The following is a 15,458-nucleotide window of genomic DNA, read 5'->3' as shown; positions in this document are numbered from 1 at the left end:
AGCAGGCTCCCTGCTGAGCAGAGAGCCCGATGTGGGGCTCGAACCCAGGACCTGGGATCATGACCTGAGCCGAAGGCAGCGGCTTAACCCACTGAGCCACCCAGGCGCCCCCAATTTTTGGCCCTTTTTAAGTTAAAAAATACTTATCTATAAAAATCCTCTAAGAGACAGAATTACATAAAAAGGGTTTTCTATATTCTAGTAGTTTGGAAATAGATACGATAAAGATTACATTTTGTATAAAAACCAATTTTTCATACTCCCTTCTCCTTCCAGTCTGGGAATAATTCTTCAAAAGCACGTGGATCAAGGCAAGCCCCTGAGAGAGTATGCGCTCCTATTTGAGCAGCTTTCTCTACTAGACACACACGGATGTCCTTTTCATGTTTAGTAGCCAACTGCTTTAGACGAACAGCTGCAGAGAGTCCTGCAGGGCCTGCACCAACTATAACTACATCTGCTTCTTCTGCAAACCTCTCCATGTTCACTCCTGGGAGGAAAAAATGATTTAAAAAATACATGAAAATTCTGGGATGAATATGATCTGATAAAAATCACAAACTAGGTCACAAACACTCACTATGCTTTAGAGCATTTACAGAAATTGCCCCTCTGCTTTGCATGAGAATTATACTAAATATATTACTGTATTAATTGGATGTTCTCTTAGGTTCCATTCCAGTGTCTATCTTATTTTTGCTTCCATAAACCACTTTTGACTTTGAGATTTACTACTAAAAACTTTGCAGATATTTTCTTATCTCAATATCAATATGTAATAGATTTGGTAAAGCTATGAAATATTATTAGATGATCTTATACTATCATGAAAAATATTTCCACAAAATGATATAAAGTATCTAAAAAAGCTTCAACACTTCTACAGAAATTATTACTTACCTTCCCATCGTTTGTCCTTATCCCGGGGATAAATAGTATAGTGGGTAGTAATTCGAGGTACAACAGAAGTTGAAGACCATCTTGTATGACCCACAGGTAGATGATTTTTCTTAATTTTTAAGGCATGAAAGCACTGATATGCTGCACAAAAATTGGTATTTTTTCAATTAGCTTTTCTCGGAGTAGACTAAAAAACCATTTTTTTTAAAGGAAAAAATTCTAGGATTAGGAATCAGATCTGGTTTCTCTTTAATTTTCTATTAATTAGCCCTAAGACCTTCATTAACCTCTTTAGATTTCAGTTTCCTTATCCGAAAAAAGGAAAGGGTCACTAGATGATCTCTAAGGTACCTAACTGATTTAAAATTGTATGACCCACATGATATCTTATAGTTGAAAATTTTTTATATTCTCACCGTATCAACACTGCAGACAGTGAATGGTTAGATCTAGGCTGTTGAGCCATTATTTGTGATATGACCTGAAACAGACTGTACTATTTCCTAGATGAACAACTTAGCTTCTTCTCATAAACCAATGTTTTCAAACTATATTTAAAAAGTATCTAATAAATTAATTTATTCAATTTAGCTCATATCAAGCTTAACCTATGAACAGGAAAACCCTAAAATTTATCAACCAAATTATACGTTTTTTAAAAAAAATTTATTTGCCAGAGGGAGAGCGCATGCATGTGTGCACAAACGGGGGGGAAGAGCAGGCAGAGGGAGAAGCAGGCTCCCTGCTGAGTAAGGAGCCTGATGGGGGACTCAATCCCAGGTCATGACTTGGGACTCAAACCCTGGTCATGACCTGAGTCAAGGGCAGACACCTGAGGCACCCAGGCGTCCCTAAACTAGATACTTTCGAGAGTAATAAGGGACAGTATTAATGATTATGCTGGGACAACATGGGCAAACTAGGTTTTATGGTCAGCTTTTTAAAAAACTGACTCTCCGATATGGCAATATCTTCTGAGAGCCTTAAAAATGTACATATTCATTAAGTAAGCAAATAGAAATAAACAGAAGTGTGGAAGGCTTTATCTACAATAATGTTCATTAAAGCTCTTGTCCTTGAACCTTCAATTCTACCTCTTCCTTCCCCTATCTGAAGTAGAGACCATAACACACCAAATGTCATAGAAAGAAGTAATTAAATGGGAACTTTCCTATTTCCTTGGCAACAACCTCTAATGTAATCTGTATTTGTGTCCACTCTTCATTCATTTTCTAGGTTACAACAGATATCTTTTCACTTAGAATGATGATGATAAGGCTTAGCCCTCCCAATTTCGGAGGGACATCAATCCATCTGAAGCCTTCCCTTTCACCTGCATCTTCAGTTTCTGTCTCCCTTCTCTGGTACTCTTCTCCTTGATACTTTTTCCCATTACACACACACACACACACACACACACACACACACACACACACACATAATGACAGAGAATACTCCCTTGGGAATAGCCCAGATACAAAAACTTGTATTGGAGTTATAGTAATTATGAGTCTGTTTTAGGAGAAGGAATAATCAAAGGAAACGAAAGAAATAAAGATTTCAGAAACAGAATATACATAAGGATTTTCCATATGCTAAAGATGCCATTTCTAATCAGAGAAAAGAAACGGCTACTTATTAAATGGTCAAAGATAGGGAGAAATTCATTTGGAAAAAATCATACCTTTCTCTTCCTATCAAAATGAATTCCATATGGCTTATGATTTTTTTTAAAGATTTTATTTATTTATTTGACAGACAGATCACAAGTAGGCAGAGAGGCAGGCAGAGAGAGAGGAGGAAGCAGGCTCCCTGCTGAGCAGAGAGCCCGATGCGGGGCTCGATCCCAGGACCCTGAGATCATGACCCAAGCCGAAGGCAGAGGCTTTAACCCACTGAGCCACCCAGGTGCCCCGTCCATATGGCCTATGATTTTAATAGAAAAAGTCAAAGTATAAAAGATTATGTTGATACATCCACAGATTATTCGTTTCTCCACTTTTGAGTGTGGACTGCAATTAGTGACTAGCTTCCAATGAGTACAAAAGGGAAAAATATTAATTTTACAGTGGAGAAATACAGAGACCCTTTAACCAAATGATTAAGTTTAACATTATTGGCAACAAGACATTTTGGTATCACACACTCCCTGATGTGATAAGAAGGGCTCTTTACCTCTTTGGCATACTTCTCCAAAAGCTGTAACCTTGGTCTAAACATGAGAAATCATCAGACAAATTCAGATAAGGGACATTCTACAAAATGCCTGGCTAGTATATATTGAAAGTAGCAAAGTCGTAGAGACAAGAAAAGACAGAGGAACCCTCATACACAGCTGGTAGAAATGTAAAATGGTACAGCCCTTTGGAAAAACGGTACAGCCAGTTCCGCAAAACCTTAAACATAGTTTCCACAGAACTCTCTCCCAGGTATATACCTAAGATAAATGAAAACACACAAAAGCTTATATATGTATCTTCATAGATATATTATTCATAACAGCCAAAATATAGAAAAAGCCCAAATATCTGTTTGTGAATGGATAAAAAGTGATATATTCATACAATGGAATATTATTCAGCAACAAAATTCAGTAGTAATAAATGCTATATTATGGATGAACTTTGAAAACACTATGCTAAATGAAAGAAGCCAGCCATGAAAGACCACATATTATGATTCCATGGGTATGAAATATCCAGAATTGACTATAGAGACAATAGATTAGTTGTTGCCCTAGGGCTAGAGAGGTTGAAGAGTGATTGCTAATGGGTGTGAGGTTTCTTTTGAGGGTGATGAAAATGTTCTGAAATAGATTGTTGTGATGGTTGCACAACTGTGTGTTTATAGTAAAAACCACTGATTTTATATCTTAAAGGGTATGATTGTAGAGTATATGACATATCTCAGTAAAACTATTATTAAAAATAGAAGATTTACAATCACACACAAAAAAGATTATGAGAAAACAAGAATGTGGAGCAACTGGCTCTCTCATTCATTACTAGTGGGAATGCAAAATGGTACAGGCACTTTGTAAGACAGTTTGGCATTTCTTACAAAGCTAACCATATCTTAACAGATGATCCAGCAGTTGTACCCCTTGGCATTTACCCAAATGAGTTGAAAATTAATGCTCAGACCAAAACCTTCAGTCAAGCAAGATGAATAAGCTCTAGAGATCTGATGTTGAACACCGTACCTATAGTCAATAATAATGTACATTTAAAAATTTGCCAAGAGGGTCTATCTCATGTTAAGAGTTCTTATCACAGTAAAACAAAAGAAAGAAAATGTCCAGGTTAAAAAAAAAAAAAAAAAAGCCCTTCACATGAATGTGTATAGCAGCTTTATTCATAATTGTCAAAACTTAGATGTTCTTTAATACGTGACTAGATAAACAGATACAATGAGGTGCATACATACAATGGAATACTATTTAGCGCTAAAAAGAAATTAACTATTAGACATGAAAAAACATGGAGGGAACTTAAATGCATATTGAAAGAAGCCAATCTGAAAATGCCAATCTACATACTGCATGATTTCAACTACATGAGATTCGGGAAAAGGTAAAACTATAGAGACATTAAAAACATCAGTGGTTGCTATGGGTTTAGGAAGAGGGAAGAAGGGATGAATATGTGAATTTGAATATGAATATTATATATAAATATAAGCATTATATCTGCAAATGAATAAGTTTCTAAACATGGACTGTAACAAATAATAAAGATCAACAAAGACTTTTGCATGGATTTGAAATGTAAAATGTAATAAAATTTACATTTTAATGGACATAATGAAGAGTTAAGATTTTTAATTATGATAGCATGCCTTACCTTTCATGACTTTATGGAAATTGAGGGGCAGCTACAATCCCCATTTACAGTGAATACATAGGAATTCAGACGATCCCACCACCCAAGCTCTCAATCCTTCCAACATCAGTCAAGCTCTGAGACTACAACTGGATATGAAATGATTTGTGAAGTAATGGAAACCGAGCTGTGATGAAAAAAGAATTTTCTTTCTTTCTTTTTTCTGATTAAATGGGAACATACAGCCTTGCATGGGCTATTCTTTAGCACTCAACTGCAGAATGAACATATTTTTATATTTTACTCTTTCCAATAAAATAATTTTTTTAAAGCAAAAATCTGGCATCAGACATCAGTAATTAAAGATTGTGATGAATACAGGAAGGGAAGAGATTTAGAGTGGCTGAACTCTAAAGGCTTTTAAACACTAAAAAAAATCATCTACTTTTGATAATCTTACAGTGGCAAGGAAATTAATTTTCTCTACTTGCAAAGGCACACTAAAAATTATAGTATTGGGAATAATTTTTAAATTATTATTTCATATATCCTAAGTCTTGAAAAAATGTACATTAAGACACATAAAGGTATTATAGGAGAATTTAGTTCTAGAGTTCAAATATAGCATTACCATCATTCAAGAGAATATTAAATAATTAATCATTTGTATTTTTATTATTAAGAGATATTAAAATCTTTGTCTTATGATGAATTGTAGTTTAGTGTGTAGAAGTTATCATTTGCTGCTGAAAACTGATGATTCGATATCAGATAAAAGTAATTCTACTGCTTATACAGCTAGTTATTTTCTTGAGAATATCTGGAACTGGGTAGTTCGATTTCCACCACGGGATAAAAAGTCACAACCTGGGGCACCTGGGTGGCTCAGTGGGTTAAAGCCTCTGCCTTCTGCTCAGGTCATGATCCCAGGGTCCTGGGATTGAGTCCTGCATCCGGCTCTCAGTTCAGCAGGGAGCCTGCTTCCTCCTCTTTCTCTGCCTGCCTCTCTGCTTACTTGTGATCTCTGTATGTCAAATAAATAAATAAATAAATAAAATCTTAAAAAAAAAAAAAGTCACAACCTTTACTCCCTTTCTGAAAACAAATCTGACATTCCACTTTAGATATTTGAACAATTAGGCATGTTGGCTGAATTCTGGTAGAGAAGTAAGGTCAAAAAGTCCATTGAACTCATAAGATCACCATATCAAAGTCACACTGCCAACACATTTGTGTCCATCTCCTTGTTGCCAGTAGTGTTAACACTGAGCTATGAAAATGACAACGATTTAAGTATCCATGGAAAATGGAAATGCTGGGGTGCCTGGGTGGCTCAGGTGGTTGGGTGGCTGCCTTCGGCTCAGGTCATGATCCCGGGATTCTGGGATCCAGCCCCACATTGGGCTCCCTGCTCAGCGGAAAGCCTGCTTCTCTCTCTCCCTCTGCCTGCTGCTCTGCCTACTTGTACTCTCTATCTCTGGCAAATAAATAAAAAACCTTAAAAAAAATCTTCTAAAAAAAGAAAAAAAAAAGAAAATGGAAATGCTAATTTTGGTGGAATGTAATTAACGCTTGGCCCAAGAATGATTTCAGCTAAATTAGGCAGTAGGGCAGATACCATCTTACTACTTTGATATTTCACAAAACATAAAGTGTATCTACACATTAGGTGTAGTAATACATGCCCAAGTATCAGGAACTTTAAATAAAATTCAAATTTAACATATGGTGGCCAAATCTGACAATTTCTATGTGCATGAAATGTACATAATAAGAACATCCTTGAAGTTGCAATATGGATACTTGTTTATTCTGTAACCAAAAATTAAAGAAACTAAACCAAAAAACTAAACCAAATGTGACAAAATGCAAGATCCTGTAGTGAATCTTTTTGAATGTTTAAACCCTTTTTAAAAAGTAAAGCTAAACAAAGACCACCCAACTGCATTATTTTTACTTAAGAGGAAGAAAAGGTAATGAGGTATTTTCACAAGTCATTGTGATGGTTCTAGGAGCACCCACAACATGATAAGCCTCTAAAGTTAATTTTAGACAATGTAGAAAAACTCCTGGCTCCAGATATAAACTGGTGACTTGGGCCACGCATATGGATGTTAATCATGATGTGACAGATCAGACTTCAAATTCTTAATGGACTGGGATGGATGGCTGCAAAGACTAAAGTCAGGACACGACCAAGAAGAAAAACTGTGCAAATATTATTTTATCCATTTCCAACAATGCAAAAGAAAACACCTAAGCTTTGGGATAAGAATTAGGACCAGATCTGGAAGGTTCAGTTCGGGAGTCCAGGGGAGGGCCGTGTTGGTAAGTTTCCTCCGCCCGTGACCTTTAGCCTAGTTGTCAGTTCTTCCAATTGGGACAGCTCTATGGGGAGGAATCTAGGGTCCACTGCCAGGTATGGACGGCGTGACCTTGGCCCGAGTTTAACCTGAGGACTCCAGGAGAGCAGGTGAAGAGAGGTAGGTGTCTAGAGCCCCCCACAGCTGTAGCCCTGTCCGTTTTGCCCTAACTCCTCGACCTTCCTCTAATTATCCCCGACCGGAGTTCCCTCTCACCCGGGCACGACGGCTTGGCTAGCCGCACCAACATATTCTCTGGTCCCAGGACTGTCGGTGGGAGACAACGCAAGGGCTGTCAGTAGTTCACCGCGGGTGCTGAACCTCTAGACCGCGGGGGGCGCCATCACCTGCCGAGAATGACAAACACCTCCGCTGAAGTTTGCCTCTCAGTTCTGCCCAATGCTTAGGCTTCGCGGTGTTCCCGCCTCTTTCTTGCTCTGCGCCGGCGCCGCACAAGACGCTACGGCCGGCAGAGACATCCGGGTCACGTACCGAAAAAGGAAACGGAAAGGGACTCCAAGTCTCAGCACGATCCCGGCTTCAGGCTGAGGATTGGTTCTCCGTTTGCGTCTCACCAAGGCGTGGTGAGGACGCGGGAGAGCAGGTGAGAGAAACCCACAGATCCTGTGGTACACGCGTGCGCATCAAAAGTAGTGGGCGGTGTAGCGACGCATACAGCATTCTGGGAGTTGTAGTCCTCTATTCAAGCGCCTTCTGAGCCGGACCGGAGATTTGCGCCGGAGCGATGTACCGCCCAAGGTGATTGGCTGTCCCGAAAACACGACCTAGTATTCGCGGACTTGGGCAAAGACCCGCAAGGAGACCGGGCGGGACTTCAGGAGGGGGGGCGGGGCTTCTGGGTGTTGGGCGCGAGCAGTTTGAAAGACAGTTGGTGTTGGTTCGGCTGCTAAGGTCCGATTTTGCCGCCCCAGCCCTGCTCAATGGCAGACCCTGAGGAGCTGCGGATTTCTTCGCCGCCCCCGCCGCCCCCCTCCTCTCCCTCGTCTTCAGACGCCTCGTCAGCGTCTTCCCCCGGCGTTCCAGTGAGTTTGGGCTGGCCAGTTCCGAGCAGGAGCAGCGGCCGAACGGTGGACCCTCTGGAGGAAGTGGAGCTACAGATTGGAGACGTGAGTGTCGCTCGACAGGTCCCGGGGCCGCGGCCCCACTCGGCCCTCGTTGGGAGACCGTTGCTGTGCAAGGGAGGGAAGGACCAGGAATCCGCATCTCGCCCTTCTGCCCCCAAGGCGGTGGGCTGGGGGGTGGGTTAAGTAAACCGGAGACCCGAGGCCCCGTGTCCACCATCCCCGAGGATTCCCCCCCCCTTCCCCACCTTCCCCACCCCTCGCTGTTTTCTTTTCGTCTCGCCTCTGGTTTCAATCATCCTCCGTAACCTGAAACCACAGAGCTCTGCTGCGCGGACGTGTGCTGGCGATGTCTGCCCTCTATTCCTCCTCCTCGTCTGCTGGTGCTTAGGATCAGGCTGTGATTTCTTTCCTTGGGTCTTAAGATCCCGCTGCTCTAGTTGGCCACCTGCCAAGGCCAGCTGGCAATGCTATTATTGCGTGTCTCAGGCTTGCCTTGCGCTGGACCCAGTTTGGAGGGGTTACTTAACCGCGCCTGTAGTCTAGATTGGTTTCCTCAACGGCCAGGTCCGAGACCTCCCTGTGATTGCTAGAGGGCACACTGTGGTTTCTGTTGAGTCTCGAATTCCACTGACACACATACACCCACCCCCAGCGAAGTTTCAGTAAATAAGGACTCTTGGCTGAGTCGAGTGAATGAGGTATGTAGGATGTAATACTCCTGGGAGAACTTTGTGGAATAGACCCTCCTCCTGTGCAGATTGGAAACTGCGGAATGACCTCGATTATCTCTCGTTGCTTAATAAGCATTTTTTTTTTTTTTTAAGATGTCTAAAGTGCTGGTACAGCTTCAGTATTTGCTGAAGGAGACTGGTATCAAGAGAATATGTTGAGTGGACTGCTGATAGGTTATCTAGGAAGAGTGTAATTTTATATTCTAGGTGAAGAAATCATTTGAATAAGAAGTGAATTCCACGAAGAGATGGATATTTTTTGTATGCTGCTTTGGTTTGTTTTGATTTTGTTGATGTTATTTGGCCGTTTAGAGTATCTGTTCTTTGGTCTGTACATTTTCATGGTCTAAATAGTGTTCACAAGTAAAATTAGCGGGACGATGCCCTTGTTACCTAAATATCAGTGAGCTGTTTGTCAAGAAGTAAGTCCCTCAGATGCTTCTGGTACTTAGTGTCAAGGGCTCCAAGTCCTCTTTTTGAGCTAAATGAGTCTAGTGAATTTTCTTCCTTTTTTTTTCTTTTAAAGATTTAATTTTTTTTTTTTAAAGCAATTTCTACACCCAGCGTGGGGCTTGAACTCAACAACTCTGAGATCAAAAGTCACTTGCTTTCTATGATTGACCCAGCCAGGTTCCCCTGGTATATTTTCAATTAAGAAAAAAAAAAAGAAAAAAGTACTGACTTGTTAGGTCTGGTGCATAATGGGTATCTCTCCAGCACACATATTTCTTCAAAGCTTACTTTAAGGAATTTCTTAGGTTCCCTGAAGAAGCTAGTGTTGAGTTTGAAGATTTTTTTACATTTATGGAAAATAAGTTGGGCATGGGAGTCAGGGTTTTAAGCTATTTTTAGACTATAAAATGAGATGAAAATCTGAAAGATGAACATATTATTTGACTTTCTCTCTCTCTATCTTTTTTTAAAATTTTAGGCAGCATTTTCATTAACCAAACTTCTTGAAGCCACATCTGCAGTATCCGCTCAAGTGGAAGAGCTTGCCTTCAAATGTACAGAAAATGCACGTTTCCTTAAAACATGGCGGGACCTCTTGAAAGAAGGCTATGATTCTTTGAAGCCTGACAACTGATTTGGCTGTGTAATAATTCATACTTACTCATTTTTGGTATTTGCACATGTACCATAAGTATATGGTTGTCTCCAGCAGTTCTGTATATTCAGAATGAAATCTTCTTGGTTTTCTCACTTTTGTGAAAGCAGAATACTGATTCTGTTTTTCATGCTGGATGATATTTATCTTTAAATACTTTCTGTCCTCTAAACTTTAAAAGTCTATTTTATGAAAGTTAATTTCATCAGTAGATAACGTTAATAATGCTACAGTGTTACCAGTAGAAAAAAACATGTAGATCATTATTCTGTTTGATTTCTAAGAAGATGTCAGAAATGCCAGCGTTTGAAGTTGAGCTTCATTTTATGGACCAAGGGAAGTAACTAAGGTTACCAGTGTTGGCCCAGCTCCACCCCGCCAAGTTCCCTGGAACTAATGATTGTGTCTTACTTCTTTATCCCCAGCACCTAGAACAATGACAGTGTCACACAACAGCTAGTAAATGTTTGTTGAATAAAAGAGTTGACAATACAGTTGAAAGCTGTTTTTTTTTTTTCACATGAAACTTAGAATTGTTTTTCTAAAAAATATTTGAATTAGAACCTCACAGACTTTTTAGGAAGACATTCTTTTCTTTATAGGAATTTGCAATTTAACTGATAACTTTTAAAAGTGTATGATAAATATTTTTTATTCCTTATGATGCTTTATAAAAAGATTTTACTTCAGAAAATGAAAGCCTGTCTGGAAAGATTATATATATATAATTTTTTTTTCCCTTTTTATTTCTCAGGTTAATTGCTATGTGATGTTGTATGTTTGATTGTTCTCTTTAAAGTGCCTTATCAAAATTAAGGCTCTGTATTACTGCTTTTTGAACTTTGCACATAATAATTCTAAATTCTAAATACAATCATTCTAAAGATACTTTGTTTTTAATGCATCAAATTTAAATGATGTGATTGGTTTCATATTATTTGACTTTAATGACAATGTTCTAATTTACTTGTCCCATATCTTAGATTGTTCTATCTCTTTTTGCTGGTTTATGTCATATATGTCAGGGATTAAGCCAACTAATTCTCCATAACGGGTAGGCATCTTTGATATGGTATCTTAATTCTTTTGTAGATATGGAGATGTGTATAGAACTATATTCTAAAGCTCTATAGTGGGAACAAATGGATGGACAAAGAATAGTATTATTTAGTATATTAGGTCATAGTTCTTGATTAATTTTTTTAAGTTAAAGATAGCATATGAGGTGTGTTTCTACCAAAGAGATACTTATTTTGATATTAGAAAAATATTTTTCTTATGTCATCAAAATTGCAATTTGCAGAATATACAGAAATAAACATGTTCAAAGCAGATTTTATTTCTTTTCTTTGGGTTCATTATTTTAAAACTTTTACTCAAATATTTAAAACATAAGAGTAAATTATTAGAGGACATATTCTCACCATGCAGATTTAATAAACGTTAGCATTTAGTTATACTTTCTTCAAATCTATGTATATTTGTAAATGTTAGTTACATTAGAAAGTTTTGTTACCTCTTTGATCCCATCCCTTCTTCTCTCCCCAGAGGTAACTGTTGTTCTAGAAGTGATATGTATCCTAGTTTGTGTTCTTATATTTTTAATGCATATGTATCAAAGCAGTACAAAATACTATTTCATGTATGTGGCAGCTAGCCTCCAGATGGCCACAACAGTCCGCCTCCTGGTGTTTATGCCCATGTACATTAAGTACATTAAGTAGTGCTGACTTGTGTAACTACTTGTGTAACTACTGGGAGATTCAGGAAATGCAGTGTGTGATTTCTGAGGCCATAGCTTTGTCCATTTTTCTATTATTTTTTTTCCCGTATCAATTTGTAGGTATTACATATTTTGAATACTAATGATCTGTTTTCTGTGTTTTAACTATCTTTTGTAGTTTGTGATTCATCTTCATATTTGATTGTGGAATTTTCGTAAATAAAGGTTTTTAATGAAATCTTACCAGTTTTTCCTAATAGTGCTTTCTGGGTCCTATTTTGAAAGGATACTCTCCTTTACATCTTTCCAAAAGTTAAAACATTTTTGTTTTTAATGTTTAGGTGCTTAATCTATCTGAATTTTGCTTATGGTGTTATTTTGGGATCTTATTTATTTTTGCATGTGTCTTGGTGTTCCTCCAAGTATCAGTATTTTCAAATGCTATCTCTGTCATTCAAATACCATATAAATGCTTGGTTCTGAGATCATTCTAATCTGATCTATTTGCTAACCCTATGATAAGATTCCCTGTAACCTCTGTTATAGCTTTATCATAAGTATGATCTGTACTACTTTGATTTTGGTGTGTGTGACTTCCTCCTCCAACCATGTATATATTTTTTTATGTTGGAAAAGAAAAATCGTGTTCGTTCATTTCTAATTTTGTTGAATTGTGGTCAGCTGAGGTTAACCCCTGATTTTAAGCAGTGAGCTTTCTGTGGACACTTACTTTTTTCCTCAGCACTAAAACTCAGCTGCTAGTCTGAGTTAAGAGTCTGGTAGGCCCAGAGCTCAGCTTTGTTTACAGTTTCTGTTGCCATGTGTGGCCCGCAGAGAAGTTCATCTTATTTTTAAGAGTTGCTTTTTGGAAAAGTATCCTTTTTTTAGGGGTGCCTGAGTGGCTCAGTGGGTTAAGCCTCTGCTTTCAGCTCAGGTCATGATCTCAAGGTCCCGGGATGGAGCCCCACATAGGGCTCTCTGCTCAGCAGGGAGCCTGCCCCCCCCACTACCTCTCTGCCTGCTTGTGATCTCCCTGTCTAATAAATAAAATCTTAAAAACAAACAAACAAACCCCTACCCCCCCTTTTTTTTAAAGCATCCCCCTTTTTTTTTTGCTCTGCTTCAGGGAGGGGTTGGGGAAGGCTTCAGAACAAACATTTTTGGGGGTCTGGGGGGTTCAGTCTGTTACGTGTCTGCCTTCGGCTCAGGTCATGATCCCAGAGTCCTGGGATAGAGCTCCACATAAGGCTCCCTGCTCAGCAGGGAGTCTGCTTTTCCCTCTATCTTTCCCCCCCTTCTTGTGCTTGCTCCCTCTCTGTCAAATAAAATTTTTTTAAAAACCCCCATGTTTTCTTAGAGACTCAAATTTTTTCTTAGTAGCTCATTACCAGCTCTATATAAACCTCAGAGGAAAACAGTATTTTGACTAATATAATTAAAAGACTTAAGAGGCCAAAGTCAATAGGATAAAAAAATTTTTAAAAGATTTTATTTATTTATTTGACAGAACCAGAGAGAGAGAGAGCAAGAGCACAGGCAGGGGGAGCAGCAAATTCCGCTGAGCAGAGAGCCCAACAAAGAGCTCGATCCCAGAATCCTTGGATCATGACCTGAGCCAAAGGCAGAAGCTGAACCAACTGAGCCACCCAAGCGCCCAGTATGATGAAATTTTTAATATTAAAGACAATGTGTTTCAAAACTTCTGAGTATGAAATATCTGTCAGGCACTATGCTAGGAATTTTGTAAGCATTATTTCATATTAGCTTTTTGAGGAAAGTGATACTATTCCTGTCTACAGAAACAGAATAGGAAACAGGCTGAGATGAAATGATTTTTCTATGGGTCTCTTAAACCAAAATTAATATGCCTATCTTTACCATACCTAGCCACCTAACTCTTGGTTAGACCTATTAATATTCAAGCTCACTTTTTTTACTTTCCCCAATGATGATGGTTTATTTTATGTGTCGACTGGGTCACAGGATATCCAGATTTTTGGTCAAACCTGGGTGCTCCTTTGAGGGTATTCTCAGATGAGATTAACATTGGTAGATTGGGTAAAGCCGATAGCTCTTGGTAAAGTGGGTTAAGCATTCAACCAGTTGGAGGCCTGAGTAGAACAAAAGGCTGCTCCTCCCCTGAGTCATACCATTCTACCTATGGCCTTGAAAAAGTGGCTTGTCTTGCCTGATGACCTTTGAATGAGGACACTGGCTTTTCTTAGTTCTACAATATCTTCTGGCCTTTGGATTTGAACTGGGACATCAGTTCTACAGATTTTGGATTTGCCAGACTCCATAATCATGTGGGACAATTTCTTACAACAAATCTCTTTATATAGATTCTGTTTCTCTGGAGAATTCCGACTAACACACCATTTAAAAATGGAACTGAACACATTTGTCCATTCAGTCACCCATCATAGAATACTGGTGGTAGTAACTATAATATTCAATTTTTTCCCTTAGATTAATTTGGGAGCTCTAAATACCTATACAAATCCCTTGAGCAAATTACAACTGGAGGTATAGAAACTTGTTAGAAGGTTATTGCAAATATAGTTGATGAGACATGATGTTGGCCCAAGCTTAGGTATTAGGAAATGGGATGAAGAGAAGTAGACAGATTTAAGAGCTGTTTATTACATAGAATAAAGGTAGTGCTAGGTGATTTTGATATAGTGGATAAAGGAAAAGGAAGAGCCAAAGGATGACTCAAAGATTTCTAGGTTAGGTTGTTGGTACCATTCACCCAGATAGGGTCTGGAAGAGATGCAGATGTCAGAGTCAGGGTCCATATTAATGACATTAAAAAACCAGTGAGATATCCAAGTGGTAATGTCTAGGGACATTTGTACGTATAAGTGACTAATTTAGGAAAGAGAATAAGCTAAAGGCAAAAATGTGGGAATCATCAGTATATACATAGTAATTGAAACCACAGATTTTAAAGTAGGTAAGACTGTCAGGATGTAGATTAAGAAAAGGATTTAAAACAGAGTAAATGAGGTTTCTAGTGAAGGGTTTTCTCTTTAAAAGAGGAGTACATTAGTAAAAAATAGATTTTTGAAGTGTCTTACCTAGAGTGCTTCACTCCATCACACTGAATTATCAATTCATTTACTACTTAGTTTATTAAGCAATGACATGCATGGACCTCACCATTCTGGCTGCATATATCCCTTTCCCATTTGTTGTTTTCCTTCAATTTTATCAGTGTCTAAATTGCTAAAAGGCAGTAAATAAGTAATTTCCTTGTGAGAGATTAGGTATTAGCTGGATGTAATAGGAGCCCTTAAACTAAAAATAGAAAAAAAAGAGTTGAGGTCTTTCTGATATTTATTTTTACATTTTAAAACACTTTAGTTTAACTTAGAGGATTGATTTGACCTAGAGCATAGTCCATGAGTTTTGGACCAAAGTTATTTTTGTAAAAGAGAAAACCATGACTTGTATCTGCATTAATTTAGTGCTTCTACTGTAACTTCCATTGAAGTTAGTAGGAAATAGTTACACAGTATGCTAGTAATTACTTACCAAATTAAATTAAGTGGAAGTTACTCTATTTGGGGAGGCGGAAAGATGGAAGAAGTTAAGTAGACTGAATAGACAAACCAAGTTGTCTATAGAAAATTATTTGAAAATATTTTAAATGCTAAAAAGTAGTTTGAGGTGTATATTTTGTAAATTCACTGCATTTCTAAGACCCATAAACATAGGTTAGAAT

At 38.3% G+C, this 15,458-nt stretch overlaps 2 protein-coding genes across 2 annotated transcripts in view; one reads left to right on the top strand and one right to left on the bottom strand.

The window, feature by feature from the left end:
- LOC111152885 (electron transfer flavoprotein dehydrogenase) overlaps positions 1-7,518 on the bottom strand; it is a 32,755-nt gene extending 25,237 nt beyond the window's left edge. The window contains exons 1-3 of the mRNA XM_022511605.1: positions 7,301-7,518; positions 901-1,041; positions 261-490 (exon numbers count right to left, since the gene is read on the bottom strand). Of these exons, the coding sequence (XP_022367313.1) occupies positions 261-490; positions 901-1,041; positions 7,301-7,334 (405 nt within the window). The 5' untranslated portion in view covers positions 7,335-7,518. The remainder of the gene's footprint in view (positions 1-260; positions 491-900; positions 1,042-7,300) is intronic.
- Positions 7,519-7,995: 477 nt separating this feature from the next.
- LOC111156286 (chromosome unknown C4orf46 homolog) lies at positions 7,996-11,356 on the top strand. Its single transcript, XM_022517067.1, has 2 exons — positions 7,996-8,211; positions 9,832-11,356. The coding sequence occupies exons 1-2, from the start codon at positions 8,026-8,028 to the stop codon at positions 9,985-9,987; spliced, it is 342 nt and encodes a 113-aa protein (XP_022372775.1). The 5' UTR covers positions 7,996-8,025; the 3' UTR covers positions 9,988-11,356.
- Positions 11,357-15,458: the final 4,102 nt, after the last annotated feature.

This window comes from Enhydra lutris, unplaced genomic scaffold (genome assembly GCF_002288905.1).
Source record: "Enhydra lutris kenyoni isolate GAN:26980312 unplaced genomic scaffold, ASM228890v2 scaffoldscaffold3, whole genome shotgun sequence".
Taxonomy (NCBI): Eukaryota; Metazoa; Chordata; class Mammalia; order Carnivora; family Mustelidae; genus Enhydra; species Enhydra lutris.
Note: the sequence above shows the minus strand (reverse complement) of the source record. Positions and strands in the feature narration are given on the sequence as shown.